This window comes from Pituophis catenifer, unplaced genomic scaffold, assembly GCF_029215685.1.
Source record: "Pituophis catenifer annectens isolate HBS135680 unplaced genomic scaffold, rPitCat1.0.hap2 SCAF_6, whole genome shotgun sequence".
Taxonomy (NCBI): domain Eukaryota; kingdom Metazoa; phylum Chordata; class Lepidosauria; order Squamata; family Colubridae; genus Pituophis; species Pituophis catenifer.
Genome location: NW_027256886.1, coordinates 43,670,547 through 43,686,152, shown reverse-complemented (window position 1 = coordinate 43,686,152; position 15,606 = coordinate 43,670,547). Strand labels below are relative to the sequence as shown.

General features: G+C 35.0%; 1 protein-coding gene across 3 annotated transcripts in view; it reads left to right on the top strand.

Annotated features, from left to right (window-relative positions):
• BTRC (beta-transducin repeat containing E3 ubiquitin protein ligase) overlaps positions 1 to 15,606 on the top strand; it is a 160,148-nt gene that overhangs the window by 129,468 nt on the left and 15,074 nt on the right. For all 3 annotated transcript variants that reach the window (XM_070945289.1, XM_070945291.1, XM_070945290.1), the window contains 6 exons: positions 133 to 229; positions 2,053 to 2,190; positions 2,721 to 2,839; positions 8,200 to 8,449; positions 8,985 to 9,103; positions 12,175 to 12,285. In XM_070945289.1, coding sequence (XP_070801390.1) covers positions 133 to 229; positions 2,053 to 2,190; positions 2,721 to 2,839; positions 8,200 to 8,449; positions 8,985 to 9,103; positions 12,175 to 12,285 — 834 coding nt within the window. The remainder of the gene's footprint in view (positions 1 to 132; positions 230 to 2,052; positions 2,191 to 2,720; positions 2,840 to 8,199; positions 8,450 to 8,984; positions 9,104 to 12,174; positions 12,286 to 15,606) is intronic.

The following is a 15,606-nucleotide window of genomic DNA, read 5'->3' as shown; positions in this document are numbered from 1 at the left end:
TCATCTTTTCTAATTTTTTTTGTAATAAACTTTCTCTCTTCCAAGCAGTTGGAATCTTTGAAATATTAAACAACCTTGTACAAAACTAAACTAAACAACTGAAATTAATACTATTTCATTTCTTTCTTTAAGGGGACAGTATATTTTTAGAAACAAACCACCTGATGGGATAATACCACCAAATTCATTTTACAGAGCACTTTATCCCAAAATTATACAAGATATAGAGGTAAGAGTCAGAAAAAACACATGAAGGAAGTAACTGGGTAGGATGGGTTATAGAACTTTCATTTGGTCTTATTTCGACTGCTTCATCTATGACTTTCCTACCTCCAGCCAAATGTGATATACGTTTGCATTAAATTAAAAAGGAATATAAAGACTATACATTTCCCTAAAAATCATGTCTACTACACATAAATATGCATTAGTTTGCTTTTGAATCACTTATATATCTTGTAGGCTAGATCAATTTATAATTAGTATTTCTATTCACTGTAGGGTGTTCAGATACTTTAGTGCAGAGATACACATTCGGTGGCCCCTCAAAATTTTAGGTTCAACTTTTTATTTAACACAAGATGAAAACTTGACAAAGAGAAGTAAACACGTACAAACAATCCGTATAATTATATACAAAATTTCTACAGGGATATGACAACGGCCTCATAACAGGATATTCAGTTCAGCTATCCAGGTGATTGTCTCTGGCATTATTTCATTCAGATCTTCTAAAGAACCAGAGAATGCACATCATGGGGAGTTTTGCACAATATGTTTAATAGTTTGCATATCAGCATCAGAGTCGCACCAAGATGAATCTTTCCACCCCCATTGATAGAGGCCAGAGACACTTCTTCCTGTGTCACATCTAATTCTGTTCAGTTTTGTCCAGATAGAGTGAGGCAGATTAAAACTAGGTGGTTTGGTAGAGAGATCACTAATAGCCACGGTCTAGAACAACTCACCATGGCCAACTCACTGTGACCATTTTGCCTCGGCCAACTCACCATGGGACACTCCACACAGGATAACTCAATGCAATAAGTGTTATCCACCACTGTTCCTTCTTCATTATTTCCATTTTTGTCAATGGAAATAATGTAGAAGAAACATTTTTTGCACTGAGTTATCCTGTGTGGAATGTCTCATGACGAGTTGGCCGTGGCAAGATGGCTGCAGCAAAATGGCCACACTGGGTTGACCACGGTGAGATAGCCATGGTGAGTTGTTCCATTCTGAATGGCCAGGTCTTGGCTAGCTTGGACCATTCCTTTCTCCAGGCGTTCTCAGAGTTAAACTGGGTAAATGTTAAATGAATAGGTACAACTCTCAAAGCCTCTTTAAATGTTTCAAAGTTTTGTTTTTATTATGTCATTATGGCAACTTGCGAAAAATTGAAAATAATCATAATAATAATTTGCCTTATTTCTGTCCACTTTTTGTGCTGGGATCCCCAGCATGCAACTCAAAGTCCAAGAAGAGCTTTTGTTCCAGGCTCCTACTCGTTAATGATAGGACTTTGGTATTAAGAAGTTAATTTAGAATAGAAATGAAAATTAGAAATATAAAACCAGAACAACCTATAATTATAAATAAAATGATATAAATGATATATACTTTAATAATTCTTCCATGCTTATTGCAAATAAAAAAGTGGAAAATGTAATAGAGAATTATCAAATATCCTATTTATTATTTCATTCATATTCTACATTTTTTAAGACTACAGGTATTGAGGAAGGACATGGGTCTTAAAAGAATGCAAAAATCAGTTTACCATGCATACCCTATATTAACAGTACTATATTCTAGATAGCTGGTGCTTTTGATTTTTAGAAATGACAATGAAATTTTAGCAGGATTTAATACATTGTGAAAGCTAAAGATTGGGAGAGGAAACAGACTGTCCTTTTTCCTTGCACATTTGGGAGTCTCTAATGATAAATAGGTTCAGCATTAGAGCTGCTTCTCTTGTCCCATGAGTGCAGCAATGTAAAATTTCCATGATATTTGTTCCACATTTTAAAATTGTTTTTCTCTCTTCCCCAGACAATAGAATCAAACTGGCGTTGTGGAAGACACAGCTTACAAAGAATCCACTGTAGGAGTGAAACTAGCAAAGGTGTTTATTGTTTACAGTATGATGATCAGAAGATAGTGAGTGGTCTACGAGACAATACGATTAAGGTGAGAGTTCCCCCGACGTGCAATAATGGAATACAAAATCTATTCTGCAAGAGAATGCCAGCATAATAATGGAATTGACCTATTCTTCAAAAGAATGTGAAGTGTAACTTCATTTGGAAGAGGCAATGCATGAGAAAAACTAGCTACTTTCCATATCCTATCTCAGCTGAGTTTGACTTCAAAATATATTGATTTTCTTTTATCAGTTTCAAATAGGGAGGATACATCTATAATACCAGCTTCATTTTCTTGTGCTATATTCATGGCTAACCATATTATTGGTCCTTCAGTAATTAAAGTCTTTCTGTTCCCTAATGAGAAGAGTAAATACGATGTTCATATTAAAAACAGAGATATTAAGGATAGTTTATATTGCTCCGAAGTGCCTGTGGAATACAAAGTGCGTCGTGTGCTACTTAAAGAAGTTCTGTTTGCCTTAGTAAAGAAAATGCTGTGTTGTAGGAAACAGAAAAGACGATATGCAGTCTGTTTCTTTGTGATAAAATCTTAGTATTCTCTTGTTTTCCTAGATCTGGGACAAAAATACCTTAGAATGCAAGAGGATTCTGACTGGACACACCGGGTCAGTCCTTTGTCTCCAGTATGACGAGCGAGTAATCATCACTGGATCTTCAGATTCCACTGTCAGGTAGCTAACTATTCATTTAAAAATCTATTTATTCTGTCTTTCTAACCAATATAAACCACCATGCCAGCCTATGTCATTGTGATTAAAGTGAACATTTTTAAAACAACTTATTAATATAGTCTGCTGTCAACAAACAAAACAGATAAAAGAAGTTAAAAGAATTACTAGTATTAGTATTTGCATTTCTATCACATCTGTACTAATTATCCCAACAACAGCCTTCCCCTGAGGTACATTGGGCTAAGATTCAAAGTCATCCAGTGAATTTCACGGTCAAGTGGTGTCTTGAACCTGAGTCTTCCTCATTCAACTCAGATATTAACTAATTATTGTATTGGTTCCACCAGCTAAGTGTCATTGCAAACTTTGGTGTGCCAGAAAAGATTGTAATCGATGCTTTAAAAATGTTCACAGTAGGCACATCATGAATAAAGCTTGGTTGGAGACATGCTGTGTCCTGTAGGCACTATGAGAAAATGTTGTCCCAAGTAGTTTCTGATCTCCAAAAAGAAAAGCACATCCAGTAGGCCTCCATAAAAGAGCAAGCGGTCTGTAAGATACCTAATTCTTGTGCCACCTATAGCTTTAAGACAAACATTGTTAGTTATGATCAGAAAACTGGTTCCCAGTGCAGCTCATGAGGTACTTGTATAATAGGATCTTACCTGTACATAATGAATTGTGTTAATGTTTCCAAGCATTATACATAGGCATCCTTTTATATTTTATATTTATAATGCACTGTGGTAATCTTAGAGGTAGTCTTTTTTTTTATTGAAAAAGTTTTTCAAATACAGATTTTTCCCCCTTTTCCCCCCCCTCCTCCCTAACCCCCCCTCACCCTCCCCTTCCCCTGTGACTTCTTCATAATAAAACCCAAATTCATAACAGATTATATCATACTTTACCATCCACTTACTCCATCTCCATATACTGACCCTTTCTTTCTAATAAAATTATCATATCCCCCTTATACTATACTATGCTATACATTTCAAAGTGACATTCTATTGTAGCATTATCTAATAACTCCTAATTTGACATAATATTATTATATCTCCCAATTTAGCGATTTCCACTCATAATCTACCCTTTTACTACCCCCCATACGTATATCTCTTAAGTCAAATCTTTTGTATATATTAATATAACATTTCAAAACAACCTTCCACTATAAGACTATATAGTAAATCCTAATTTAACATTTATTCAGTTCAGCTACCCATTTCCTTCCCCCCATCATTATATCTCTTAGCTCAAATCTTTTATATATATTCACATCTAGACATAATATCCCTTTTCTTTAAACTAAACAATCAATAACCTAACCTATCTCCACCCACTTTCCTAAAAAGCTACCATATTAATATCTTTATTCTTCTGCCCACTCAACTAGAAAAATATTCCCTTATGTAAATAAAATCCTAAAAAAAAAAACTTTAAGCTTGTAATCCATATAATGTCTTCTGTAGTGTCTTTCAGCTGGATAATAAACTCCATCGCCCATGTTAGGGTAACATGCCTCCTAATTCCAACAGTATTTTCAATATCTTCAATCTTCAATTACCATCTGCCCCCATCCATAACAAATATCTTCATGTTGCAAAAAACACAACAACCACCCGAGTGACTTTATATTTATATTCCATATAATGTCTATAGAGGTGTCTTTTATCCAGATTATTAATTCCAACCATCATAATAGGGTAACAACCAGATCTTCTGCGTGCCCCAATCCAGTAAATCTCTTGCCATGTAACTCAGCATAAACGTAGTATATTTATCAAGAAATCCAAAAAAAGAAAAAGATATTTCCAATCCATTCAATTTAAGGCCCTTTTCACATCCCAAAAGTTCAGCACTGCGGAGATCTGTCACTCTCCTCAGGATAAAATAAACCAATACTTTGCCCATTATCTTTTCATATATTCAGTCCTCTCATAAATAACTGGCATTACACTGTTGTTTAGTTTAAAAGTTTTTGTTTTTGTGAGACCTACTTCTTTTCTTAACTTTTTGTGGGTTGGATCTCCATCCTGAATTCCTTTCTGTAGATTGTGTATCGACTATTTGGTTTTCATGCTGATCTATAACTTGGTCTTGTTGGTCTTGCTTTTGTGGCTTAAATCTTTCTGGTTCTGTAAATTGTATATCAACTGATTGACTTCCATGCTGGTTTGTGGCTTGATGAATCATTACATTAGAATCCGGTACCGCCTCTCTTATATTAAATAGTCCAGCTGAGACCTCTGAGAGAGAATCCAAAAGCGGCTCATCTGTGGAGACCTCTGTGACTTGTTGTTTCTTCATTACTGCCATCTCCTTCTGCTTTTCTTGAGTTTCTATCTCTTGTTGATTTTGCTTTTTAAGGACCTTGTAGTAAAATTCTTCCGCTTTTTCAACAGTATTTAACTGATATCTTACTCCTTGATATCTCAATATTATACCCACTGGGACATCCCACCTGAATAGAATATTTTGTTTTCTTAGCTCAGTCACCAGAGGTCCAAATTTCTTTCTATCTCTTAACATCTTAGGCAGCAATTCTTTATATATCCAAATTTTTCTCCCATACTGTTGTAAAGTAGAATTAAAGGATTTTTGCACAATATCATTTCTTATTTCTTTATCTGTAAAGTAAATCACCACATCTCTAGGCAGTTGCCTTTGCTTTGCAATCCAAGAATTTACTCTATAGGCCTTATCAATTTTACAGGATACCTCCTCAGGATGAACCTTTAAGATCCCAGCCAGAACTTGAGCAGATATTTTTCTTAGGTCATCACTGTTATTTTCCTGTAAACCTCTAATTCTGATCGCAAATTCTGTCAGCCTGTATTGCATCATTACAACTTCTCTTTCAATCCCTTGCTTTATATCTTCTGCATTATAAGTCTCGTGACCAGCTTCCTCTTTAGACTTTACTTCTAAACTATTGTCTTGAATATTTATTAAATCCTTTTCAATTCTTAGTATTTTGTTGTCCAACTTATAAATCTTATCATCAATTTCCTCCATTTTAGACTCTAATAATTTAATATTTGTATCCAACTTTATAACAACTTCTGAAAAACCCTTAGTCACTGTTACAATCTTTCGTTGCAAGTTATCATACTTTAGTTGTATCATTTCTTTAATTTCCTGCCTTAATTTTTCAAATTTCTGGTTCACAGTCTCATTATATTTTGCCATTTCCTCCTGAAGAAATTCTTTTAAATTAAAACCGTTCTGCAAAGTCTGTAGGCTCAGAGCTTGTTCAAACAGTTGTGAGTGGGGGAGCACCCCCCCCCCGCTTGTCTATCAGGCTTTATAAGTTTTAACGCCATCTTGCCAGCAAACTTTTTTTTCCCCCAAACAAGATCAAGTACAAATCTCCAAGAAGAAAGGAACTTAAAATAACTAATTTTCTTCTAAATTGTAGCCAGCACTATATATTCCGCTACTTTGTATCTATTATGGAAGGACTCTCACTTTCGGCTTTCTTCTACTTCCCAAGCCTCAGCGGTCGCCATTTTAAAGTTTTTTTCTCTTTCACTCTGAAATGCTTATAAATTCATTAAGGATACTTGCAATTAAGGGTCCCAAGTCCAAGTCTCATCTTTTTTAATAAATCCATCTGATAAGTTCGTTGGTTAATCCGGTTCCAGCGCCTAGCTCTGCAAAAAGGCAGAGTTCTCCCGATGCCCGGAGCGACAGTGAGCGGAAATAGGGAGCCTCAACCTGCTCGTCCCCAAGAGTCAAAAAAAAGCCTCTGGGGACTTCGCAGAGGGCTCTACCTGCCCTCGCCTGCTCTGACTCACATTTCCGTCAGGAAATGGAGTTTTTCAAGCCGCCCTTCAGGTGTAAAGGCGGCTCTTTTACAGGCAACGGGGCGGCGGTCATGGAGGACCGTCTGGCGGCGCCGGAAGCCAGACAGGAAGTCTTAGAGGTAGTCTTTGACTTGCGACAATTCAGCAGTTGTTCATAGTTTCAAAATGCTAAATGAATGGTGGTTACAATTGGTCCTTGGAGGTCCATCCCAACAGTTCCACAATCATGTGATCACAATCCGGTGCTTGGCAACTGACTCATACTTTCAACTGGTTGCAGTGCCCTGCGAACACGTGATCACAATTTGAGATCTTCCCTACAGCTGTCAGGGAAGATTGCAAGTCACTGGGGTAAATCTCCCCCATCTGCACAACCTCCCCCAGCCCCTCTGCATTTACGCAATGCTGCATCTCCCTAATAACTTCACACAATCCTATTTGTGCCACCTTGAACCATACTGGCTTATGATTGTTCCTATGCTGAACTGGTTATTCTTCAAGTCAAACTTCATTCTGAAACAAAAAAGACAGGAGGCATTTATAAAGGTAGAAAAGCTGTCATGTGCTTTTATTAAAATAAGCTGGAAAATGAGAAACTTAAATCCTCAATTTCAGACTTAACAATGCATATGTACCATATATGTATATAAATATAACTATCCTTGAGAAAATATTATCAGCATATTACCCAAATCAATATTTTTTGCTTATATACAATTTTATTTAGCAGGCTGTAAAATATGCTATATTTTAGCTACCTATATATTTAAATATATTTTGAATTAAAAGTATGAATTCAATTTTTACATGCAATTTTAATCATCCACTCAAAAGAGAGAGAGAGAGAGAGGGAGGGAGGGAGGGAGGGAGAGAGAGAGAGAGAGAGAGAGAGAGAGAGAGAGAGAGAGAGAGAGAGAGAGAGAGAAAGAGACCCACAGGCCAGATCCAACCACGTTTCAGGCCGGATCCAGCCTGTGGGCCTTGAGTTTGACACCCCTAGTCTAGAATAACAACTTCTAGAGAAGCATTCAGATGCTGCATAATTCCCACCAGCACAGCAACTCACCATTTGTTTTGAAGACAGGAGTTCTTGAAACACTACATAATACTGTATATCAAACCATTTAATTAAAAATGTTTTCATTTGCCCTGCTCAGTCAGTACAGTATTAACAGTACTGTATGGTTATTTTGAATTAGGTGGTCTCTGTAGCTAGCTATCCCACATGATTAATAGAAAAATTAAATTTGATTCAAACATAAGCTCAGTCAAAGGTTCATGATTCAGTGTTGACCAGACTATGTCCTTTGATATTTATGTTTTTAAAATGGATGTAAGAATGTTCTATTTCATAAAATTTATATTTATTGTATTTTTTAAATTTCATACATGCTACTTAAACCATTCCTCTCAAAGTAAGCTTATAAGCTGACATGTAACACATTTTTTCAGGACATTTGTGATACTTCATGTAGTGATAGGAAGTTTATAATTACTATAAGAAACTCATTGCCTTCTTTTTTCCATCTTCTCTTTTGTCATGAACTCCAGAGTGTGGGATGTAAATACTGGTGAGATGCTCAACACACTGATCCATCATTGTGAAGCGGTACTGCACCTGCGCTTTAATAATGGGATGATGGTGACATGTTCTAAAGATCGTTCCATTGCTGTTTGGGACATGGCCTCCCCAACAGACATTACTTTACGAAGGGTTCTGGTTGGACACAGAGCAGCCGTCAATGTGGTAGACTTTGATGACAAATACATTGTGTCAGCATCAGGGGATAGAACTATAAAGGTGCAAATCTTGAAATCAGTATGATTTTGAATATGTATTAATTTATTGTATTTATTTCATTAATATTCTATCTTTAACTAAGCAACACGGTGAATAGGTAAGATTTGAAAGAATATGTCACTGTCCTAAAGTCACTCCATAAACTAAATCACAATTTGTTGCACTTTCCTTAATAGCAATAGCCCTTAGACTTATATACCATTTCATAGTGCTTTACAGCCTTCTCTCTGAGCAGTTTACTGAGTCATAATATAGCCCTTAACAATCTGGGTCCTTATTTTATCGACCTCAGAAGGATGGAAGGCTCAGTCAACTTTGAGCCGCTCAGAATCGAACTCCTGGAGTGAGCAGTGAGTTAGCCTGTAGTACTGCATTCTAACCACTGCCCCACCACTTGCTACACTCAAATCCAGTCCAACACTAACCACTTCATCATTCTGGTTCTATTATCAATATAAGTCTTTCTCATAAAAATACCTGTTATATATGTAATATTTCCAAATAATCATTTTTCTTCTTTGTGTTTCTTTTATAGGTATGGAACACAAGTACCTGTGAGTTTGTTCGCACCTTAAATGGCCACAAGCGAGGCATTGCATGTCTACAATATAGAGATAGACTAGTTGTCAGTGGTTCATCTGATAATACAATTAGGTATGAAGCATAGGAGTAATACTGACCAGTGCTGTCTTTTGGGGGAGGGGGGTCAAGGCAAACAGACCTGCATATAACAGTGATATATCTAAATAGCAACTTTGCCCAACTAAAAGCTACTTTGACATAAAGCCTTTATGTGTGTGCATGTGGATTCTTTCTGTATTCATCATCTTATTTTAGAAATGAAGGGAAGCTTTAGGTTATTGCTACTCATTATTTGTATGAAAAGTTGTTTGAAACACTCGTATTCTCTCACTCTCTCTCCCTGGCACATTTGCTACACTCATTAATATGACATTGCATTTAATGATTTAGTGCTATGCATGAAAAAAGTTGGATTTGCACTAAGAGGTTTTAATACAGTTCTTAAATCCAACTAATAACTACCAGCTTTTTTTTTTCTCATAGCACTTGGCCTTGAGCCCCTTTTGAAACAAGTTGCCTGGATTCAAAAAGTCCACTTGCTCTGCCTTCACTGGAAATAATCCAAGCATCAGTCCATTCCATACTACAAATATTACAGTTTTGAGATGTTTTTCAGATGATAATTAGATGGGATTTGATAGGAAGGCAAATGATAAGCAAAATCTACTGCTTGGAAATGATTGTGAATAAGGAAGTGAATAAGTGAATTTTGCAGTGTCTTCCTATACAATCCAATTTACGAATTTAAAAGCTATCTTAATGTTTTAAGTGAACTGCCTCTCTATAGGTGCAAGTTTTCCCCCAATCCAATCTTTCTTGTGACGTAAACCATGATGGTATTATTGGAAAGCATTCTTCTCTTTAGGTATTCTTCCTTCTACCAATGACAATATCCTAATCCTTGTCATGTTTCATAGTGCTTTCCTGTGTTGGCATAGAGCTTCTATACTAGCCATGAATAACATGATTTCAAGCTTGCTGTGAACTAATGCTTAAGATCAGTTTTAAAAAGTTACTACTAGCAGTCTAAAGCTGAAAATTTCATTGAATTATAAGCATTGTTAATAACTCTTATCATTAACTCTTATCATTAGGCTCATCCTTTTTCTATTTGTGTAATCCTCTGGAATTAATGTCAGACAGATTGTGAAAGAGGTTTGCTTGATGCTACAATCTTTGAAGTGTAACAGTAGATTTTGCCTATCAAATCATTTTTATTTAGGAAAAATAAACAGGATAAACCTAAAAGTATAAAATTTGGAAAACACAAACACTAGTAGTAACCAACCAAGAAACAGTTAAATATTGTGGACCTTGGAAAAGCAACTAGAGGTACCACATACAGTAAAATAAATTAATATAAATGTCAATATGGTAATAAATTTAAAGAGGAATACAATTATTTTTCTGCTTACATGGAATAAAAATCTTGTGCTGGAATTTTGCTGCAGTTGGCAGTTGTATCTCAAAAGAATTCAGGTTGAATACATAGTTGACCTATATGCTTCTTAGAGTTAATATTCAAACATTAGTTTGCAGAGTGTTTCTCCTATCCCTCTTGTTTTTTGAAAGTGGGTTGTAAACCTTTTGCGTATAATTTCAGTATTCTGTATTACTTCCTCACTCTTCTTTAATAGGTACTATAGTTTTTTTTAACAGAATCGACACTGAAATCTCAAAAGCAGAATGAAATTTAATTCTCTAGAATTCAGTGACCATAGCCAAATGTGAGGAATGAATGGCTAGACACTGTTACTTAATACAACAGTTCCTGTTCAGAGTTAGCTAGAAAGAGTAGGGTAATGGGCCAAACATAAGCTATTAATAAAATCATAATCACTCTACTAGAATTTATGTCACTGCACTAAATTTGGCTAGCATCACAAACTATATGTTTCCTTTAGCATAGTTGAAGTGGATATGATAACTGTTTCCCTATATGTATTTTGGCAAGAATGGCCCTGTAGTCAGAAAAATTATCTTGATCATTTTTCCACAACGTTAAAACCTATTTTATAGGAAGAGAGACTATTAAAGCAAAAAGATGGCTCTGCCATAGGCTTAACTGATAAAAATGAACTTCATCTGCTTAAAAATCTCCTGAATATCTCTCTTATGTAACTAGGTTTCTTCCAGTTATTCTTTTTGCTTCTTCACATTCCCACCAATACCTTACAAACCTTAAAAGCTGCATTTCAGAGGACTTTCAGAGCATAGAAATGAAGTAAAAATGAACTATTCACAAAGAGATACTTTTAGTTCAGTCAGTTATATAGCCATTTACTCCATGGATCATAAAATGTATAACAACTGTCTTTTTATCCATAGGTCATAAAGTGTATAACAGCACCTGCTCCCTAGGGCAACAGTCCTATAGACTTGAATTACAGATCCATAATTTTAGTGTTCTCTTTTAAATAACTGGTATGCACTAATTATAGATTTTGTTATGCCAGATTCATATGAATAACAAGTCAGTTTTTAGTTGTTTTATAATGGATGCTGAACTATAAGCACTCTAAGGGCATTATACTCAGATTCATAAGAACTTTATACCTTCACTTTATTATGAATCTGCCATTGCAATTGATGTAATATGTTCCTTTCTTTCAATTTCACTTATAAAATAACATGCAATTTCAGACACTTGTGAAGAAGCTACAAACGTGATCATCACATGCAATTGGCAGTATCTGAAAAGTTTACCCAGGTTGACAATAGAATGTTTTAAAAAAGAATAGTCATTTTAGATGTAACTGTAGAGAAAACTCACATTTCAGTCTCTTTCCACTAGCAAACTCAGTTTACAGCAAAAAATATACTATTGTCTAATATGAAAATGTTATCATAAGCTTATATGGACTACTATTGGCCAATTTATCTGGATTCAATTATGTATTGTCAGTCATTTAGCCCTAATAGCAGCTCCAATAGTGACTTTAAATCATGTCAGCTGTTTCTGAAATTGCTGGATAGAAGTTAGCTTTTGCATTAAACGTTGATATTTTCTGGATACAAAATAGAAACTTAGATATATTCAAGTTCTCTCACTTAAGTCTTTATTAAGCAGGTTCAATTTGCAATTTATAATTCAATTATAGAGTTTTTAAAATATAATGGTTATTTGTCTTGTGTTCCAACAGGTTATGGGACATTGAGTGTGGGGCCTGTTTGCGGGTCTTGGAAGGCCATGAGGAACTGGTGAGATGCATTCGTTTTGATAGCAAGAGGATAGTCAGTGGAGCCTATGATGGGTGAGAATGTAATGATGAGATACATATATCATGAATACCTTATTTGCTTATCCTAAACTGACTTAAAACCTGAAAACTAGAAATTTAAAAATACCTTTTGAAAAATCACTTCATCAAAAAATAATCTTCCTGAAATGTGGACTGCAAAAAAGAAAACAATTTGATTCATTTTAATAGTAGACTAAAAAAAAATGGGAAGAAAGCATGTTACAAATTTGGCAGACCCCTTAGCTATAAGGGGATAAATAACTTTTGTTATTTATAACTTTTTTAGTATTCTCATTGACACAAAGAAAAAATGAGGTAATGTTTATATATAATTGTTGGAATATTCAAAATATCTAATTTGCATTTATATCATTTTTATCTGTATTGCATCTATTATTTCATCTTTTCCTACTGATCTTTTGTGCCCATTAAACAATTGCTTTCAAAATGTACCTATAAAATCCAAATTCAACTTCAATGCAGATTCTCAATTCAGAATCAGCTTTTCATTGGGACAGACTGATTAACTTGCCGTTCTGCTACAAGCTGTCCTCTAAAATAATAGTTTTTTAACTTAATTGAGCTGTAATGGCTCAGTGGTTAGAATGCAGTATTGTAGGTAGACTCTGTCCACTGCCAGGGGGCCTATGATAATTCACCACAGACAACTTGCCGCAAGACAACTCGTTGCAAGACAAAAGTTACACTAATATCAAAGAAATGGTGGAATAGAATAATTAAAGAATAGGTGCAAAAGGAGAGAAAAAATGATATGTGAATTACAAAAATTAAAATATGTTTTAATTTATTTTAAATAATTACATTGAATTGTTAAATTGTCCTGCGGTGAGTTGTCCCATGGTGAGTTAGCCATGGCGAATTGTCCCAAGTTGGCCATTGCAAGATGGCCGCAGCGACCTGGCTGTGGTGAGTTGTCCCATTCCGCTACCAGGGGTTCAATCCTCACCAGCTCAAGGTTGACTCAGGCTTCCATCCTTCCCAGGTCGGTAAAATGAGGACCCAGATTGTTGGGGACAATATGCTGACTCTGCAAACCTCTTAGAAAGTGCTGTAAAGCACTAAGTAGCGATATATACTGTAAGTCTAAGTGCTATTGCTATTGCTGTTGCTATTCTAGTGCATTTATATACATTTACATTTATATTACACAATTTTCTTTTTTCTGAAATGAATTGTTAATCTTAGATCTATTGGTGTGGACCAGCCTAATTTACATGAAGTTTTCATATACCTTTTAATATACACTGCTCAAAAAAATAAAGGGAACACAAGCAGAAGATATCCGAGATCTGAATGAATGAAATAGCCTTATTAAATACTTTGTTCATTACATACAGTAGTTTTGTGTTCCCTTTAGTTGTTTGAGCAGTGTATAAACTACTGTATGTAAAGAACAAAGTATTTAATAAGGCTATTTCATTCATTCAGATCTCGGATGTCTTCTGCTTGTGTTCCCTTTATTTTTTTTTGAGCAATATATATTTTATTGAATTTTTCTAAGAAATAAAATATGAAAATTGGGGGAAAAAGAATTTAAAAGATTCCTATTGTGGGAATCTGTAGGCCTTTCCATCTTTTTACATACAAAAGTCTAGCTGCTGTTGTGATATATAAAAACAAAATATCATGTTTTTCTTCTAACTGGCTATCCATCAAACCTAAAACCTTTCCATGTATATTTTTGATGAGTTTGGAAAGATGAAAAAATTCTTGTTTCTAGAACATTTGTTCTAGAATAGAGTATTTACTATTGGAACAGAGGAAGAGAAGGCTGTTCTGTTGAAGACTCAGCTACAATGCACAGCAAAATAATATACAGGTTATCTGGAAGAAAATAATCTGGGCAAAAATGTCAAAGAGAATGCAATTTTATATGTCAAAATTATTATTCAAACAAATCAGAAAGTTACTATAGAAGGCCAACATAGGTGTAGTGGTTAAGTCACCAGGCTAGAAAGTAGGAGACTGAAAGTTGTAGTCCCACTTTAAGCATGAAAGCCAGCTGGGTGACCTTGGGCCAGTTGCTCTCAGCCCAACTCATCTCACAGGGTTGTTGTTATAGGGAAAAAAGGAAGAGGAAGGTGTATTGGATATGTTCTTTGCCTTGAATTATTTGTAAAATTAATAAATGTGGGTTACAAATAAAGTGCCACAGAAAACATGTACTTTTAAAATCTACAGAACTCTCATCAATACTAACCAGAAATGCTGACATACCAGATGTACTATGCAATAATATAGTTAACATGAGTTTGCGAAAAATTGGAAATGTATTATTTCTAGCTTTATTTTTGTCCCTTATTTCTTGAATAGAAGTGGTTATTGTCTATGATCATTTTGAATTCACCCTCTCTATATTCTTATACGCCATTAAAATAATGGGAGTGGAAGGAGTTGTTCCATGTTCAGAGAAGGGTTAAAAGTGCAAATTTACTATAGTTTGTTTTCACATGAGTTAAGAATCAAGATAATGAAAAGTCAATGTTTTCTCACAATCGCACAATATTCATTTTACTCTGTTTTAGTATCTCTTAATTTTTATTTCTTATACATATAAAACCAACTAGGTTAAATCAGAAATTTCATTATATTTCCTTAGTCAAACAAATTAAGAGATTTCTCCTGCTCTGTCCCTCTATTTTTGAACAAGGAAAAATAACTCAGACTGTTTCTTAATAAGAAACTTCTTTCTCATATTTAAAACTTGTCTTTGTTATTGTAATGATCTGAGTCAGTGACTTGATGAGAATGATCAAATGAGGATCATGGCTAAGAGCTATCACACAAATTGATCTGATTTGTCACACTTTTATGTACGTATTATGTATTTGCTTTTCTTCCAGGAGCTCAAGGTAGCAAGCATAGTACTCTCTCCTACAGTTTTCCCCACAAAAAACCATGCGAGATAGATTGGACTGGCCTCAAGTAACACAATAAATCTTTAGGACTGAGAGGGGGCTTGAGTGTGGATCCTAGTCTAACATGTTTCCCTCCACTAACTTTTTATGTTTGACTTAGTCTTTGCTGAAGGTGTTTCTAGTTGGGCTTTTTAATGTCACATGGTTAATCATAGGAATTACATGGAGCAGCTACACAGCTTGATTATTCTTTGGTCATTAGACTAAGTTTTAGCATCCTTTATTATTATTATTATTTTCTGATAGCATAGTAAGTCATGTAGGCAGAACGGAGATTTAGAGTAGAAAGGCAAATTTCTGAAGAAATGTATCCTTCATGTACTTCTGTCTTATAGTTTTGAGGAGATTATTTTAACTGAGGTATATGTCCCTCTCTAGAAGATAATTAATCATT